Genomic DNA, 19,267 nt, shown 5'->3' on the forward strand with positions numbered 1-19,267 from the left:
AAAAATGATCCAGAAAAAGGATCTTTTGATTTGATTCAGTTCATCATGAAGTAATTATTAGATTTAATATAATCACAATATTAATTATAATACTAATAATGATGATGATAATAATTATAATAAGCCACTTTATCTGGTCCACCTTTTCATTGCTTGTTAACACAAATATCTAATCAGCCAATCACAAGGCAGCAACTCAGTGCATTTAGTCATGTAGACAAGGTGAAGACGACTCCAATTCAATTCAACTTGAGCATCAGAATGTGGAAGAAAGAGGATTTAAGTGACTTTAAACGTGGAATAGTTGTTGGTCTGAGTATTTCAGAAGCTGCTGATCTACTAAGATTTAAACACACATTCATCTCTAGGGTTTACAGAGATGGTCTGAAAAAGAGAAAATATCCAGTAAGCAGCAGTTGTCTGGACCAGAATGTCTTGTTGATGTCAGAGGTCAGAGGAGAATGGGCAGACTGGTTGGAGATGATAGAAAGACAACAGGAAGTGAAATCATCACCGGTTCCATCCAAGATATGTAGAACAGCATCTCTGAACACACAACACGCCCAACCTTAAAGCAGATGGGCTACAGCAGCAGAAGACCACACCGGGTGCCTCCTGTCAGCTAAGAACAGGAAACTGAGGCTACAATTCACACACACTCACCAGCACTGGACAATAGAAGATGGAGAAACATTGCTGGTCTGATGAGTCTCCATTTCAGCTCCACATTCAGATGGTAGGGTCACAATTTGGTGAATGAAACAAGAAAACATGGATCCATCCTGCCTTGTATCAATGCTTCAGGCTGCTGGGTGTAACGGTGTGTGTGTTTTGTTTTTTTGTTTGTTTGTTTGTTTGTGGTTTGTTTCTATTTTTTTTTTTTTTTCTTGGCACGCTTTTGGCCCCCTAGCACTACCTGAGTATGGTTTAACCAGCACAGCCTACCTGAATATTGTTGCTGACCATGTCCATCCCTTTATGACCACAGTGGAGCATCTTCTGATGCTACTTCCAGCAGGATAATGCACCATGTCACAAAGCTCAGATCATCTCCAACTGCTTTCTTGAACATAACAACGAGTTCACTGGACTCCAATGGCCTCCACAGCCACCAGATCTCAGTCCAGTAGAGCAGCTTTGGGATGTGGTGGAACGGGAGATTCTCATCATGACGACAAACCTGCAGCAACTGTGTGATGCTGTCATGTCAATATGGAGCAAAACCTCTGAGGAAGGTTTCCTACACCTTGATGAATCTATGACACCAAGAATTAAGACAGTTCTGAAGGAAAAAGAAAGTACAACCTGGTACTAACAAGGGGGACCTGATGAAGTGGACAGTGAGTGTTGATTCTAAAGCATTTTTAATAGGGATCACACATGAGATGAATCTCGCATCACTAAAGTCTTTAAGAACTTCATGCTATTATGAAAATGGCCAAATCAGGGTTCTGTATCACTAAAGAGCTCTAAAACACATTGAGTGGATTTAACATGGAAACAAAGTGTGTTTTTTTGTCTCTGTGTGTGTGGGTGTGTGTGTGTGTGTGTGTGTGTGTGTGTGTGTGTGTGTGTGTGTGTGTGTGTGTGTGTGTGTGTGTGTGTGTGTGTGTCAGTCAGTATAAGATTTTTCTACAATCATGCCAGCAGCTTTCTGGATGGAAGAATCAAAGGTAATTTTGAAAACTGTGACAAGAGAAGATGTTGAACAGGTTCAGATCAACCTGCTTCAAACATGACATCTGAGTTCTCAGCTGTCAAATCTAACTACACAAAATCAAAACCGTCTCACTTTGCATCCTGACAAAGACACTTGTGTCAGAAGCCAACATGGCTCTCCTTCTCTCCCCACCTCCTCCCAGCATCCTGCTCACCATAAATGGCCCACATTCCCCCAGAGGAAAACTATATCACTCATATATAAAACATCAGTCATTTAAACTTCAATAATGCTGACACTGTACGTACTAAACACACTTCTTCCTTAAAGTAGCACTGAAGGGGATTGTATATGTTCTGACATTTGATGTAAAAAAAACAACTAAATAATCATTTCAGCTTGGATGCATCAAAACTGTGTTGTGTCTCAATAACATAAAGGTCATCAGGTTTCTGTCTTGGTCCGGGTCTTTAAAAATGATGATATCATTGAGCCGTGATGCTTTTGAGAAATCACTCTCAGATCAATAAACCTGAAAGGAGCAAACTGGCTTATCAGATTTCTTCTGACCATGTCTGTGGTCATAAGATCCCATCTTTCTCTCTCTCCTTCTTTTTCTTTTGTGGTCCCTCCCTAACCTAACAGTCCCATCCCACTTAAGAGGACAAAAATAAATAGCCTTCTCTCAGTGGAGACAACCAAAGATGACACAGAGATGTCGCGATGAAATATTCATGCACATTTAAAACCACTCGCGCAGGAATGTCACTGCTTTACTTTGTCGTTGGGGTTCTGAGTGATGGATGTAGATGTGTGTTGCTCTAAAAGGCGGCAGCGTAGTGATGCTGATGTGGCCACATGAGCATTGAAACACCAGTTAATCATCTTGAATGTTTAACACTTGGCAGAAAATGTGTAAAGAGTCAGTTTTGTTAACTATTTCTCTCAGAGCTGCAAAAAGGCAGTTCCACTTTTTTTTTTTCCTTAATTTTTTTATTTTTATTTTTTTCCTGTTTAGTGTGAAACAAAAATAATGGAACTGCTGAAATATTCCTTTTCCTCAAACAGCAATAAAATAAATAAGCATTTCAAGACAAAGAAATGCATCAAATGTTCACATTTCCTTGTTTGGAACCACTTTGAAATCAATAAATGAGTCAAATTTGATTAGATTTAGTTGTTTTTCATCTTTTTATAGACACTTGATTGTATTGAAAAAGCGTGTTTTCTTTTAGTTGAATTTATTTTTTCTGTTTAACAACTATTAATCCTCTTTATTCCAAATAATCTCTTCCGCTTTCTTCCTATCAGAGCAGCAGCATCATCACTGACCTTGCAGGAGAAGTGATGGTGGACAGCCAGACTCAGCGCTTGTTTCTTCAGAGCAACAAGGGTCGCTGAGCACTTCTCACAGGACGCAACTTTCCGATCGGACCTCCCAAAGCCGGGATTGGAGCCTCTGCATATGGTCCCGCTACCAAAAGACATGGTGCTCCTGATGCTGTCCCCCACGGATCCCGGGAGGGAGTTGTAAGACGGGACATCGTCTGCTCTCTGGCACATATTCCGATGTGGGTCGCTCCTGGACCCTCCGGCGCCCTCCGGAGTAGGGCGCTTCTTATTGGGTTGGTTGTCTCCTCCTTTGGTGCTTGAAAATCCGACGGACTTGCAGTGATGATGCACTTCTGAGATCTGAGGAATAAATCATTATAAAGAGGATGTATGTGGGCTTTGACAGCGGGAAATTAGATATCCATCGACTTGGGCAACTGTAACCACACCCTAATGTGTTTGCTTTTCTTCTTCTTCTTCTTCTTGAAGCGCAACATTCAGACTCATTGCAAGTGAACCACCACTGATCGAACAATCCTCTTCATGCAAATTAGTCTTATAAGGAATAAATTTAACTTACCCCGTTTGCTGCCCGGGTCGAGGCAGGAAATCTCTCCCCAGTCACAGATGGCATGACAACTTGTAAATATTTAAAAAGATATCCGAACAAAGGCAGAGTGTTTTTTTATTGGATTTAGCCAAATCTTCGAAAAAATAAAGAAAATTGTGTTCAGTCATGTTGAGTTTGAACAAAAAATGATGACAAAGTGAGAAGATGGAAACAGTGAAAAGGCGCAGCGATGACAGTGGCGCAGAGAAGAAGTGAGCCCACAGGAGAGCGCTTCATGGGTTCACTCTGCTTTTTTTTTCTTTTTTTACCTCCTCGGGGAGGCAGTAAGGAGCAACAGCTCTGGCAAACCTTCAGCTCCCCAATATTGACTGAATGTTACGTTTCACGTCAATTAAAAAGTCAATGTCCTGTAACTGATGTGTCATGTCTGCGCGCTCTCATGCAACATGAAAAGTATATAACGCTGAATCAAGAGAACTTCATGCAACCATGATTGTAAATACACTTTGTTGTTTTGAATATCACTATCAACCAAAAAATTAACAAATTTCGAATAACAACAAAAATTAAGAAAAAGTATCCCAGCATTATATGCAAAATGAGTTGCTATATAGAGTTAAACCTCTGAAAGTTCACCAGCCACCAAGTTGGACTGAGATGGCCCCCCTTTTGCCTTCAGAACTGCTTTAGTCCTTGATGGATATAGATATGGGATGTATATATAACATATATATATAGATAGATAGAGAGAGAGAGAGAGAGAGAGAGAGAGTACACATAGCAAAAATGACAATCTGACACTGAACTGGATTATTTAATGGTTGTTGTCAAAGCACTGGAGCAAAAAGAAAAAAAAAAAAGACTCACTACAACAAATGCTTAACACTGTTCTAAATATACTCCAATAAAGTTTAAAAAAAATATGAGATGCCAAAAGTGGAATGACTTGAACTTGATAATTAATGATGGCTTATTAATGTGACACGGGTGGAGAGCGAGCAAGGTGAACAGAGGGAAACATCAAGTGGTGGTGGAAAGAATTTTTATTCTTTCAACCAAATAAAACTGTAAGGTCAATAATTAAATTTTCACTAGAGGAATGCAAGTGTAACAAAAGGAAACCAATTATAATCAGGGAGGCTAAAGTCCTTGGAAAAAATAAACAAAGGCTCAGAGGTCCTGATGAAGCAGCGCAGTCCGTGTAGTTCCTACAGCCGTCACTCCCGCCGTAGACTTCTGGAAAAGTTGGGAGATTTCTGCCAGTACTCTGCGTCAACACTCAACCACAACAGGCTTCCCTTGACAGGTGTTGCTAAAGATCCAGTCGATATAGGCTACGCCTCCTGCTCTGCCTCTGCGTGTCTTTCACGTAGCAACCCCTTTCTTTTGCTGTGTAGTGGCTTCTCCACTGTACTCCAGTCACTCATCCACCTGCGCGCTGCCTACAGCGTCTTTTACCCACTGTTGTAAATCCCGCTTCTCCTGTCACATGGTCCTCTTTATATCCAGGTGCTGCCTTCTGGCTGGCTTACTCTGGCTCCTCAATCAGTCTGCAGGCCCAAGGTGAGTGAACTTGCATACAATTATAACCAGATCAAAACCAAGTAAAAAAAACAAAAAAAAAAAACAACATGCAATAAATAAAACCAAACTAGATAAAACCATGCAATAAATACAAATAACAACTATAACACCAAATAAATGGAAACCCTCTAAACCATATAAAAACAGAATGTTCACTTCAACCCTGTGACAAATAAAATTACAGAACAAATATGTTTCTTACTTTTTCCTGATGACTCTATGGAAGCTGAGAGCGGCCATTATTGGCTATATTCTTTTTTTATCATTATCTAGAATTTTCTTCTTATCTTGAGACATCGAGGACAGTTTTCTTGTGATAACGGGATGATTTATCTCTTTATCTCAAGAAAATGAAGTTTGTTTTCTCAAGGTAATGTGGTCTACTGGGAGAATCACGGACCTTTAAGTTTTACCAATCACTCATTCACATAATTACACATATACACCATGACCATAGCCCCTCCTATCAGTTGTCAAGGGGTCTGTATAGATCATTGAAATCAGGTGTGAAACACTTACTTTTCAGCCCACCTTAATCATCTTGTTATCTCTAGATAGTTAACTCATTAACTCAAGACAACAATAAAAAACAGAAAAAAAGCCAATCACGGCTACTCTCGGCTTCTGTACTTTCCTTTTTCCTGGAAAAAAATTTGACCTTTCAACACCTTTATACAGAACTGATTATTGATTTGCGGTTTTGTAAAAAGGAAAAACACACACAAAAACTACACTGCTACACTGTGGTCATAAAGGGACGGGCATGGTAATCAACAATACTCAGGTAGGCTGTGGTGTTTAAACCATGTGGGCTAAGAAAATGAAATGGAGACTCATCAGACCAGCAACGTTTCTCCATCTTCCATTGTCCAGTGTTGGTGAGTGTGTGTGATTTGTAGCCTCAGTTTCCTGTTCTTAGCTGACAGGAGGCACCCGGTGTGGTCTTCTGCTGCTGTAGCCCATCTGCTTCAAGGTTGGACGTGTTGTGTGTTCAGAGATGCTGTTTTGCATAGCTTGTTGCAGAGCTCTTTCTTAATATATGTGGTCTATACAAATGCATATAGGGCCCCACAAGCCAGTATGGGCCCCAAAGGTGAATGTCCAGTGTCATCTGAGGAGAATTAAAATCACTTGTCTTTGTACTTTATGGGCTGCACGGTGGGGTGGTGGTTAGCACTGCAGTCTCACAGCAAGAAGGTCGCAGGTTCGAGGCTTGGCAGAAGAGCGGTTCAAACCATGTGGGGAAGACCAAAGAAATTCTCCATGTCGGGAGGACCGAGGAAATCCACGTTTAGTGAATTTCTCCACTGTGAGATAATAAAGTCTAATCTAATCTAATCTAAATGCTTAAAAATAAATGTAAGATATAAACAAAGCCAAAATCATCAGCTTTGGCGTGTGTTTTGTGGCATGATTAACTCCTCCACTGGACTCCACTGTTGTACAGTTTTCCGCTATCCGGTGTTATGGTGGTTTGGCACACCTTTTCTTTTTTTGTCAGAATAACATAGCACAGCCTTGTCTATTGGTTTAAACTTTACAAAAGCTAGCTTTACCAAAAAAGCTATGAATGCTGTTTTGATAGGTGAAATACAGTTTATGAAGAGGTATGCTGTTTTGACAGACAGTTTACAATATTTTATATTATGATTAGCTATATTATTTTCAGAGTTAAAAATTAGGTTACATATTTAATCACACATCCTGTTGGGGGACGGCACCAGAAGCTAATAAGTCATTAATACTTGTTTAAACTACATAACTTCACTTGCAAAAAGATTAACAGAATAAAACTGCATTATGAATCCATTTTCATGCATAGTTGTGAGCTGTCTGTCTGTGAGCTGAATTTTTTATATTCAAATTATTCATGCTGCCTTCACATGTCACATGACACGTGTGCCATCATGGAAATCTGATGTCCAACACGCTCCATTCACCTGAACGCATCTATGAGCAGAAAGTATTATTTGGAAACAAATATGGTGAGCTCTATATCCTAAATGTTTACTCAAATTTCCACAGATGTCACTGTCACAGATGTTTATTCTATTTTTATTCCATACTTTTCTGTAATTTTCCTTTATAATAAAAAAAGCTTGTATAGTAGATTTTGTATAGGCACATACCTGTATATTTTTATTATTATTTATTCTTATATATTGTGTTTTGTTTTTTTTTTTGTTTGTTTGTTTGTTTTTTTAAAATTACTTAAATGTTCTTGTGTGGAAACTTTTTGGAGTAAAGTTGTTTTGCATGGAAGTTAGCCTCAGTTTTTGTTGTTCCACAAAGTTTTTTGGTGAGGGGAAAATCCAAAATAGTGATCTCACTGTCAAAGCACAAGGAGCTGAGAATGGTTACAATGAAAACACAAGCCAAATGATATTATGACCAATATTTAAGAATAATTCCCACCAAAAGAGTATATATTGATGGGGTGTGTAAGTTCGAATTATTCTGATACGAGTCTTACCATACAATTATTTATTTCCTTGATAAAAAAAATAATAATTACCCCTGATTTAATTCTAAAAATAATAAAAAGTTTAAAAATAAAAAAAGGGGGAAAAAAGAATGAGCCAGTCTTTTGAATGGTTCTTTGAAAGATCCAACTCCCTTCAAAGAGCCATAACTCCAATTTCTCATGTGATTTAGCTAACTGTCTCCTTCATCCACATAGGTTGAGTTAAGTCAGTTGAACTGGGTTTGGTTTCTTGAAGGCGTTTCACTCTCAACCAGGGGAGCTTCTGCAGTTCTGATTGAGATTGTAACCAATTTTGCTCCAGCAGCCTGTGAGACCACTGATGTTTTAGTTTCTACAACCACCATTGAGAGTCATGACTCTTCTGAGACTTTGTTGGAGTGACCATTGTTCACAGTTTCACTTGAAGCTGTGAATAGTTGTTTTCAGTCTTCTTGAAATGGCTAACTAGCTGTTTGTGTTGACAAGCTCATGAACATGTGTACCTAAAAAATTACTCCACAGCACAAAGATGTAGATTGATCATAGCAGATGCCTTGCACATGAACATGTTCATAAATGCTGTCACTCTGCCAAAGCAGACTTCACACCCTGTACACAATACAGTGAGAAAACAGTGTGTTCAGTCAGAGGCCCCTTCAAGTGCATTGCCAAACAGAAAGGTAGCTACAGCAGGTCACATCTACGAAAAGCCATTCCCTTCTTGAACAAGACACTGGCAAATATTGAAAATGAATAATTAAAAACAAAAACAACAAAACAATTACATTATCATTTTAGCTCAGGGGGATTAATAAAAATATTTTTCGTTCATTTAATTTAATCCATTATGGGTTCATTTTAGCACTCAAGAGACATCTGCCAAACCTTTTATTTATTTTATTTTAATGATTATGGGCATTATTGTTTAGTTGGAAGCTAATTGCAAAATTATGCCTATCTCACCATGGTAAATAATTCTTATAACAAATCCTGGATCCAGGCGGGCGGGGATCACCCCCAAAATCTAATCAGTTGTCCCTTATTCCATTTCTGAGATTTTCTAAAAAAAAAAAATCCGTCCATAACTTTTTTAACAGACAGACAAACCAACTCCGTCCAATACAATCCATAATCCAAATTTATTTGAAAAACAAGTAATGTGTCAACGGGGTGTCAACATTTGCTTTTCACATAACACGTTGCGGTTTATGATATTGTGTATTACGGTATTCTCTTTCTACTAATCCTGACCCGATATTGGCCGACATCAAATTTAAATTCTCCATAAAAATCAAAAATCCATTGTGCTTAATTAACAATAGTTTTCCTCCACATTTGTCCGCACCATTGATTTCTGAAAGGGTTGTTTTGTTATACTGAAAGCGACAGATGGTCAGCGGGCTGCGTTTAAAAAAACACGAAAAGAAAAAGGGAAAGAGTTGCGCTGCATTATGGGTATTTACGGTAGACGCCCAAGCTCCTCCCCACTCATACGCGCCCGCAGCTTCGGCACAGCTCTCTGCCGGTGAAAGGTTGGTTAGGTAGTGGGTGCCATTTGGCGCAGTTTTGAGCCATTTCTATCAACAAAAAGTGTCCTATTATTTATTTACCGACGTATTTTTAATTAATTTTGTCGTCAAACATTCACAATGAGCGCAATTAATGTGAAAAAGCTTAAGGTAAACGAGCTGAAGGACGAGCTGAAAAAGCGTAATCTATCGGACAAGGGGCTGAAGGCCGAACTGATGGACCGCCTGCAGGCCGCGCTGGACGAGGAGGCCCTTGCTGGAGACTCTTCGCTGGGTCAAGAAGCCTCAGCTGACGATGGTTTCGACCAGGCGGGTATGGGAGAGGAGGAAGAGGACGAGGGCCCAATAGAAGAAAGCATGGAAGCTAACGAGGAAGATCCGGGAAACGGGGACGATGGCAATGGCGTCGCCGAAGACGAAGAGATGGGTGAGGGGGAAGATGAAGGGGATGAGGACGACGAGATGGATCCTATGCTCAAAGGAGACGTAGACGATATGGACAAAATTGACACAGAGGACGGTGAGCCCGGGGACCAGGCTGCTGAGGGTGAGTCCAATGAATTGTTTTTGTAAATGTGGCTGGTTGGATGGATTGTGGCTGGGTGCCGGTTTTTTTGCTAAAGCGTTAATGCAGCCGCGCGAATGAGCCGGTTGGGAATGAGCAGATTTGAATGCGCTACGGTACAAGCACGAGCGTCCATGTTGAGCCAGGAAGCGTGATTTAGGCTAGTTAGCGTTAGCCGCAAGAGCTAGCAAGTTAGCATCGGTCACCACCTTGGTTAGCTAATTATTTTGTAGCGCTCAGTAAAACTACTCTAGTCCAGAAACATCAGGTTAAGAAATAATAGTTGACTATATACTTAAAAGTATTTTATAATATTCACAAATTATCATTTAGGGTGACGAGAAATGTTATTGGTTGAGGTTGTTGACATTTTCGTTTCGTTTTGGTTAGCGTGTTAGCTTGCCAGTTAGCTTATTTTTCTTTGTGTCTGGTGCCGTGCTAACCAGCGGATCAGCCGGTTAGCCATTTCAGAGGTTCCCATCTTGATGTTTTGTCAATAATGAAGTGTGCCGGTTATATAACCGTCTAAAAGTTAACTTTCCTAAAGGAAAATCAATTTATTCACCACAACCATGGCTAATGTTTATTGATTTAGTTAGATCTGTATTTACGAATTAGCTTTAAATCTTTCATTCATTTTTAAGGCCGTGTTTATACGTGTTATGATTGTAATCTACAGTGTGTAAGACTATTGGTTTAGACTCAAAACATGGCTGGGAAAATCTGAACTAGCTAACCCAAATCTGTGCTGAAGAAAAGGTCGGCACTGAACTGCTTGTCCAGCTAGCACGCGGGTACTTTGTCAGTGGTTTGTCATTTCCGTATTGAGGGAACCACTTATACGTTATAAATGTATATACATATTAGTTTAGGTTATACACTACAACATACTGAGGAGGTGGTTTATTCACGATCTAAGTAGGTTCCTCTGCATGATGCATTTGTCCCTGATGACAGTAGTCTTGCCCTTCATAGTAAAATAGCCTATACAAATCCCATTGGGAACAGTGTATTTTAAGCCCAGTATTGCAGGGTAAATTACCCTTTTATCTTTCAGACTCTTCCAGCCCCTGTAAACATTGTTCATAATGTTAATTTTGGCCAGCTTCTGTTGTAATTACTACCTGGTCCTCAGAACTGTTACATATAATAAAGTATGATTGTATTGTTTTAAGTGTAATCATGAGGTGTTGCCTCTTAATAACTTAACAGCTTTGACTATGGTCGACACAATGTAATTAATGAACGGGCTTTGTGGGCCAGAACCCCACTGCCAGTCCGACCTCTCTCTCTGTCTCAAAAAGGAGCACCTCATTCTATATCTTTGTTCTATTTTCAAAGGGGATGCGGACAAAGACACGAATGCTGATCAGAAGAATAAGAAGGGTGTTAAGAGACGCCGGGAGGAACATGGAAGGGGCTACTTTGAATTTATTGAAGAGAACAAATACAGCTGGTAAGGATGGGACAGAGCAAAAATGGCCTTCAGCATCCCTGAAGCGCCATCCATAGCTTTGTTGAATTGTATTGGCTTTAAATGCCAATGCACACAACTAGCAAGAGGAAAAAACCCTCATTTTTAAGTATTCTATTATTTACTGATAACACAACTTTCACACGTGTTTGAGGGTCATTCCTGACTATCTAAAGAGCCTTACCATTTACTTTTTCAGTGCCCACTCACTTTGTGTCTTTAATGGACTGCATTCTGTAGCAGAAGTGCATCTTATTAAATCTCTATGAACTTTCATATTTGTTCCTCATGCCACTTATTGTTTTGGAAAGCTCGTTGTGTTCTCAAGGTGATTCAAGGATGCTCTAAAACAACCCAGAGGAAAGTAGCAGATGAACACTTTTTAAATGGAGGGGTGGGGTTGGGAGTAGCAGAGAGGCGTAGGAGGAGGGGTCCACTGCTGCAATGTAGCAAAATTCCCAGTGTTGGAACGTCCACAGAGGAGTTCGCTATTGATCGTCCATCGTTTTGCCTCGCAATGGTCAATTTTTTTTCTTTTTTCTTATTTAATTTTTATTATTATTTCACTGGTTGTATGATGTCCAGATGCTATTTCTGTCTCATCATGTGTTTCTCTGAGTTCTTGTGTGTGCGAATGTGAACATTTGCCAGAATTTTCTACCCCTGCAAAGGTGACATCATGCATTGCATGCATGGATCTCTGAATGATTGTTCTTGTGTGTGCACATACATGTCCAAAGTTCTTGGTCAGTGTTTTGTTTTCATTGCACTGTTGACACATGGAGGAGCAAAGGGAAAAAAATATTTTATTTATTTTTTTATGTATGTATATGCATATAGATTTTTTTATTGTATTTTTAGAAGACATGGTCCACAACTGATTCTGAGCATTTAAATACTGTGAAGATGGTGGCATTACTCTAAAAGCTCATATTGAATTTTAGTTACAATGATTCATTCAGTTTAAATTGGAACTTTTTTCTTTCTTTGCTTTTTTTCCCCCTTCCAACAAGTTTGCAGAGATTTATTCTAACCTCTGAGACTTCTGTCAAGATTGCCTGCCAGTGTATGAATTGACACCATGCTTCACTGACACCAGGCATTGTGTTATCCAGACACCCCCCCATCAGGGAGATGTTGAATCCCCTGCAAATGAAAGAAGTCTTTCACTCTGTTAAATTACCCAGCTGGAGTTACACTATTTGTATTAAATAAAACTGCATCACTTCAATGTTGAGGTTCCTTAATAAAAACGGAACATATTTGTGTATTTTTTATTTTTAAGTTTCCTATTGGAAATGAATATACATATTTAGCTACAGAGCTGGTAAGTTTCTGTAGTTCTTAGTACACTATATTTGCTAGTTAATTACAATGCCAACATGTACTGCTGTGCTGACCTTTCATTTTGAATTCCACACATAAGAAGTTATATTTAACTTCTCCAGCGATTGCTGCGACTGACTCAACAACAAACCTGAAGACACACTTATCTGAAATGGGAGAGGTCTGCTTTTAGTTTATTACTTTGACCAAGAGGATAGCCTTGCATGCTAAGGCTGGAGGCGGTGCTTTCTGTCTGTGTATCTTTCACGTTTTAGATTTCGCTGGATGCTGCAAGGTAAGTGCATGCCAAGGCCCACAACACAGCCGACTGTCCAAAAAGTTTTGAGGCTCGCTTTACCAGTTAAAATTACATTTATTTTATTTATTTTGTTAAATTATTTTTATTTTTACCCCTTGTATGTCTTTCCACTTCTTTCCCCCCAGTATTTTTCAGCAAGTGGTCCCTAAAGCATCTATTTGTTCCATGCACATACAGTCACAGGTGAATCCTCTAATTGACTTGATGGTATCTCTTTTCAGTTCCTCCTTTAAGTCTCCAGTACCCCCTCTGGAAGAAGAAGATGAAGAGTATGATGACACTAAAGTCTGCTTGGATTCCTGTAAGTTCTCCAAGTTGAAATTTTGGAAACTAGTCAAAAATTTTCTTAAAGTCTGTAGTTGGTTGATATGGATTTTATTCTTTCTTTTTTTCTGCCCTAGACAACTGTGACCTGCACTTTAAGGTGTCACGAGATCGTTACAGCGCCTCATCCCTCACGATGGAAAGCTTTGCTTATCTCTGGTCCGGAGGCAAAGCTACCTACGGTGTGAACCAAGGCAAAGCCTGTTTTGAGATGAAGGTACAATAATGTGATGAATTATGTCTAAACATTTTCAGAGTAACATAGCTTGTGATCTGTGCATGTCAGAGGGTAGAATAAAAATACATTTAAAGGTTCTTTCAGTATTGTTTTCTTTGCAATTGTAGATCACAGAAAAGATTCCAGTGAAGCACATTTCCAGCAAGATGGATATTCATGATGTGCAGGTTGGATGGTCTCTGGCAACGGGCACACTGCTTCTTGGTCAGTTACTCTTGTTTTATCTCTGTAAATATTATATTAGCTGTCATTCCAACTGTCTATATGCAAATGGTTGCAGCCAGGACCAATTATTATTAGAAGCATTTAATTTACCGTTAGAACTGTTATCAGGCATATCACGTGTTATACAGATAACATTTTATGTTAATAAGGACTAGAGCAGCTGTGGCTGCCATTGCTTCAGCAGTCCTACACCGTCTCACTAAGATTACTGTGGCACATCATGCAGAAAACTGCATTTCATCCTTTGTATTCCTTTAAGAAAATGAACAATGCTTCAGAACACGAACAAACTTGGCAGTGGTACATGTGCATGTGTTTACTTAAAAGCCATCTATATAAGGTGTTCTCCAAATTTAGCAGAATGTGAAAGACCTTCTGGAGAGTGCCCTCTAGTGGCTTCTTAGCAAAGTGACATGTTGATATAAGATGGCTCTGGTTGCATAATTGAAATCGTCTAATGCTTTGTACCAGTGCACATGCGTCATAGTCACAATTTGTGAAATGTGGTGCCTTAGTTGTCAATATGAATCACTTTGGCTCTCGTGTCTTTTGTTAAATGATCCCTTGTTTAATAATTTTAGGGGAGGAGGAGTTTTCCTACGCTTACTCTGGGAAAGGCAAGAAGACAACCAACTGCGTGACGGAGGACTTTGGAGAAACTTATGAGGAGAATGATGTCATCTGCTGCCTTATTGTAAGTCTGCATTTTTATTTATTCAACTTGCATCAGAAATAGATTTACTCTATTTTCCTCTGATGTAGTAAAAAATAGGAACTAGTTTTATAGCCTTAGATTAAGAGCATCTTACATTACATTTCTTTGTTTAGGACTTTGAGGGAACAGAGGTGGTCTTGTCCTACTCCAAAAACGGCGGCGATCCCACCGTCGCTTTCCAGGTCAGCAAGGAATCTCTGAACGGCCAGGCTCTGTTCCCCCACGTTATTTGCCACAACTGCGCTGTGGAGTTCAACTTCGGCCAAATGGAGACCCCATATTTCCCTCAGCCGCAGGGCTACACCTTCCTGCAGCAGATCCCTGTCAGTGAGCGGGTGCGGGGGGTGAAGGGGCCACAGACTAAGGCTGAATGTGAGGTGAGTGTTGGACTCTGGATGTTAAGATTGTCTTTAGTTAACGTTTATAGACATGCTCATCTAAACTGTGTGTGTCTCATGTTTTGTAGATCATAGTGATGGTTGGTCTGCCAGGCTCAGGGAAGACTACTTGGGTGAAGAACCATGTCCAAGAGAATCCTGGGAAATACTACATCCTGGGTAGTGACACCATTGTGGAAAAGATGATGGTCAGTATTGGTCCCAGCTATGTGGCATCTTCCACATGTTTAGTCTTTGGTCTGCTTTTTAATTGTCCTTCATTTAATACAGATCAACAGCCTGAAACGACAGTCAAAGGACATCACAAAACTGACTGCCATTTCCCAAAGAGCACCACTTTTCTTGGGAAAATTCATTGAGATCGCTGCCCGCAAGAAGAGAAACTACATCCTGGATCATGTAAGCTGTCTGCGTGGATTTATCAGCCTTTTTCAGCCTTGCTCAGGAGTAAATGTAACATCTAAGTGAAAATCTTCCTCCTCTCTCCAGACTAACCTGTCTGCACCAGGCCAGAAGAGGAAAATGTGTTTGTTTGCTGGCTTCCAGCGTAAGGCTGTGGTGGTCTGCCCTTCTGATGACAATTACAAGCAGAGAGTCCAGAAGAAGGTTGAGAGTGATGGCAAGGAGGTGCCTGAGCATGCTGTGCTCAAAATGAAAGGCAAGTCATTTTCTCAGGACCAAGATCCACTTTATATAAAGAAAAATACAATTCCTTCTCTGTAATCCGCTTCTCTAATCCGCTTGTGGTGTGTTTACTGACATTATAGGCTTCTATGCTTTGCCTGAGGAAGGAGAGAGCTTCAACGACATCATTTATGCTGAGTTGGTTAAGGACGATGCTGCCAAGCTGCTTGAGCAGTATAAAGAGGAAAGCAAGACCGCTCTGCCTGCTGAGAAGAAGCCCAACCAGGGAAGCACAACACCGAAAAGAGGCAGCAGCGGCGGTGGCCCCCGTGGTGGCGGTCGGGGAGGCAAGAACCAGTTTGGCCGCGGTGGGCCTGGACAGAGGGGTGGTGGACGTGGGGGCTTCCAGAACAGAGGCAACTTTAGAGGAGGTTGGAGCCGTACTTCGTTACGTCGACATTTTAAAGCAGCTGAAAAACAAACAGTTTTGGCTTAAAATGAAACTTTTATCTGTCCACAGCTCCCGGCCCTCGCGGCAGCTTCAGCCGTCCTCCTCGCGGCTTCCTGCCTCCCCCGGCCTTTAGAGGAGGATTCCACAACCGTGGGAACTTCAGCCGAGGTGGCGGCCCCATTCCCAGCCTGGGCGGGTCCCCGAGGGGTGGATTAATGAGGGGTAACATGGGACACAGGGGAGGACCCATGAACAGAGGCGGCCCAATGAACCGAGGGAACATGAGCAGAGGAGGTGGAGGCAACATGAGTCGTGGTGGAAACCGGGGGCATCCCGGCCAGGTGGGTGCAGTCTGATATTTGCTAAGATTAATTGATCCACCTTTTTTTGTTTGTTTGTTTGTTTGTTTGTTTGTTTTTTATGAAAGATAAAAACAGGAATGATTATAACAAAAAGGAAAAATCTGTTCATAACATTGTGGTTAATCTCGAGTGGTAACACATGGAGCAACAATACTGTTAGAAAATATCTGACTCTTACTCCCTAGAAGTATAAGAACTAATATTACTGAGATTGGCAATATTCACAACAGCAATAATAAAGAATAAAAATATAATAAAAAATAAATACAATAATATTTTCACCATAATCAACACAGCATTAATAATAACTGAATGTTAAGAACTCTATGGTTTTGTTGTGTTGTTTTAATGCATGTGTCCTACAGTTTCAGCATAGAGGTGGCAACCGTGGTAACTTTGGCAACAAGAACAGCAACTACGGCAACAACAGGAACAGTGGAAGCTTTGGCAACAGGAACGGCATGGACAAGGCCCAAGCCTTCAACCAGAGCTGGCAGCAGGGGGTCAGTAAAGATGATGAACATGAAATTAAACTTCAATAAGTCAATAATACTACATCTCTACTATGTTTTCTCTTTAACTTGAAAGTTTAATGAAACTGTGGCTTTAAAAGCTGAGGTTGGAGCGTCCTTTAACTCAAAGCTTTTGTCTGGTTGCAGTTCTGGAACCAGAAACCTTGGAGCCAGCAGTATCAGCCTGGATATTACTAAGACACTTGTTGTAACGGACTGGTGGCCAACACTGAGAGCCCACCACTAGCCACGGAGCATCCCTCCGCCCCTGCGGTTTGTTTCCTTACTTAGATTACCACTTTTAATAACCTGAAACCCACCGACCCCTGAGCAGGACTGAAGCAACTTGCGGAGCAACAACATTCCATCGAGGAGACCAGGCAACTCGAGTTTAATCAAAGCTGAATATAGAATCTCTGCTTACACATGTACAAGGGTTAGGTTTCATTCATCCGTCTATTCTCTTTTTCTTTTTGTTGTATATTTCACATATTTTCAACCAGTTTTAAATGACATGCTTTTAAAAGAACTTCTAATGTTTATAATATCAGAAACAGGAAACTCGCCGATTGGGGCAATTGATGATTTGCTTTTTCCCCAGAGTTGTGCATTTTATCTGTGCTGTGATTGTTTCGCTTTTTTTTTTTCCTTTTTATTACAAATTGTAAATATTATTTTGCGTAGTTGTTCAGACATTTAAAAAAAAATAGATTGAAAGGAACCTAGTGACCTGCAGAGGTCATGATAGGTTTTGTTGTCTAACAGTTGAATAAAGGATCAGTTAAATTACAGCAAGCTATGTTTTTTTTTTTTTTTTTTTTTTTTTTTTTTCCCTCTCATCAAATCTGTAACAAACATCCTAGTCCTACAATAAACAGCTCATTTGCTTTTTTACATTCTTCCCGGCTTATTGACTTTTGATTTGGTTCAAAGGTGCGTAAAAGACCTTTGAAGGGGCGATGGCCTGGTTTGCTAATTCAAACAATAAAGGCCTCAGCTCTGTACAAACCCCAGCAGGCAACTGTTATTATTATTATTATTATTATTCTCTTTAAGTGTCATGTATTTGATATGTCATATCCAGTGCTTTAGGTATTCTAATGAATATTTCTATAAGAAAGTATTTTCAGGATAGAAGTAAGCCATTTTTAGTCATCCATTACGCCTTTAATTAATGTACTTTTAATTATTTTAAAATTAGAGCATTGACTGCTTCCTTCTCAGGAGAAAGTGTTTTCTGGATCTTCTTTGTTAATGGTTCCTTAAGTGCAGTATGACTTCTTAAACATCAAGCACTGATGAGTCAAAACACTGAACCACAGATGTCCTACTGCAGTTTTCCTTTTCAGTTCTCATGTTGCTGGTTCAGCACAAGAATGGGAGCAGGTTGGGTGGCTCATTCTCACCAGCAGCTAAAAGGGCTACACAGCATCACAACACTTCCACAACCAGCACCACCAACAGTTCATGAACATCTTTGTAAGCTTAAAGAAGTGGCAACTTTTTGCAATCCATCCTACGTCGTTGGTTTCAGAGCGCTCTGTGTTGGTGACTGTGTGGCCTGATAATGATGGCAGCTTCCCATTCATACAGCTCCTAATGTCTCCTGCCACTCGGTTATAATCCTACATTACATCAACTTGGGGAAACTACATCAAACTAGAGCAGACAAATCTAGTAGTTTGTGTCTTTTCATATACTCGTGTTATTTAAGAAATGTGTAAATACTAAATACAGCACTGAGTCATGCATGAATGGTAATTTACTCAGTAATAAATGTCTTGTGATTAAGAAAGTATCAGTTTGCTCGCGTACTGCTGTGTAATGAACTGTTGGATCTATGTAAATGTCCGGAGAGTGCAAGCTTTGACTTTACAGTATAATCTGTAATACAACAGACCCTATATTTTTATGGCTTTGTGTTGCAAGTTGTATATCAGGTCTTTTATCAATTAAATCATCACAATGGCTTTAAAAACACATTTTTGTTGTCTTTTCATACAGTTTTTGATTAATAATGGTTTTAAAGTTTTTTGTTTTTTTTTATAAACTGCACCGTGACTTGGTTTACTACAGTTCCTGTATAAGGTTTTTATGCTATATTAATTAAATTAGAGAATCAGGAGGACTCTGTGTGCACATGGGATAAGACTGAAGGTCCAAACTGGATGGTGATAATTGGGTCGTCAGGCAGCACTTCATTAAAAACAGACATGGTTCTCTACTGGAGATCACTACATGGACTCAGGAAGACTTCTAGAAATCACTGTCTGAACACATCTCACCCTGAAATCCATAAATCAGGTTAAAGCTCTATCATGCAAAGAAGAAGTCATATATGGAATTAACGTGATCTTCTCTGGACCAAAGCTCATTTAAAATGGTCTGAGGCAAAGTAGAAAACTGTTCTGTGGTCAGATGGATGAAAATATTAAATTCTTTCTGGAAAGCATGGACGGCGTGTCCTGCAGACTAAAGAGGAGAGGGAGCATCCAGCTTGTTATCAGTGGACAGGTGAAAAGCTGCATCTCTGATGGGATGGGGCTGCATTAGTGTCTATGGCGTGAGCAGCTTCCACATCTGTGAAGCTCCAT

At 40.0% G+C, this 19,267-nt stretch overlaps 2 protein-coding genes across 5 annotated transcripts in view; one reads left to right on the plus strand and one right to left on the minus strand.

The window, feature by feature from the left end:
• The window catches only part of kif26bb (kinesin family member 26Bb), a 29,656-nt gene extending 25,453 nt beyond the window's left edge, over positions 1 to 4,203 (minus strand). For all 4 annotated transcript variants that reach the window (XM_041975274.1, XM_041975273.1, XM_041975276.1 and 1 more), the window contains exons 1-2: positions 3,573 to 4,203; positions 2,993 to 3,352 (exon numbers count right to left, since the gene is read on the minus strand). In XM_041975274.1, coding sequence (XP_041831208.1) covers positions 2,993 to 3,352; positions 3,573 to 3,626 — 414 coding nt within the window. In that variant the 5' untranslated portion in view covers positions 3,627 to 4,203. The remainder of the gene's footprint in view (positions 1 to 2,992; positions 3,353 to 3,572) is intronic.
• Positions 4,204 to 9,111: 4,908 nt separating this feature from the next.
• Positions 9,112 to 18,653, plus strand: hnrnpub (heterogeneous nuclear ribonucleoprotein Ub). The gene is made up of 14 exons (XM_041975775.1): positions 9,112 to 9,687; positions 11,047 to 11,161; positions 13,046 to 13,125; positions 13,226 to 13,365; positions 13,494 to 13,590; positions 14,193 to 14,305; positions 14,440 to 14,703; positions 14,793 to 14,912; positions 14,995 to 15,123; positions 15,214 to 15,382; positions 15,492 to 15,779; positions 15,869 to 16,140; positions 16,527 to 16,664; positions 16,821 to 18,653. Exons 1-14 carry the CDS (start codon positions 9,261 to 9,263, stop codon positions 16,869 to 16,871), a joined length of 2,403 nt encoding a protein of 800 aa, XP_041831709.1. The 5' UTR covers positions 9,112 to 9,260; the 3' UTR covers positions 16,872 to 18,653.
• Positions 18,654 to 19,267: the final 614 nt, after the last annotated feature.

This window comes from Melanotaenia boesemani, chromosome 22 (genome assembly GCF_017639745.1).
Source record: "Melanotaenia boesemani isolate fMelBoe1 chromosome 22, fMelBoe1.pri, whole genome shotgun sequence".
In the NCBI taxonomy this organism is placed as follows: domain Eukaryota; kingdom Metazoa; phylum Chordata; class Actinopteri; order Atheriniformes; family Melanotaeniidae; genus Melanotaenia; species Melanotaenia boesemani.

Coding starts and splice junctions, on each gene's coding strand:
- hnrnpub (XM_041975775.1), top strand. CDS start 9,261: ATGAGCGCAATTAATGTGAAAAAGCTTAAGGTAAACGAGCTGAAGGAC. Junction 13,366..13,493: donor AAGCCTGTTTTGAGATGAAG/GTACAATAATGT, acceptor TTGCAATTGTAG/ATCACAGAAAAGATTCCAGT. Junction 16,665..16,820: donor ACCAGAGCTGGCAGCAGGGG/GTCAGTAAAGAT, acceptor GTCTGGTTGCAG/TTCTGGAACCAGAAACCTTG.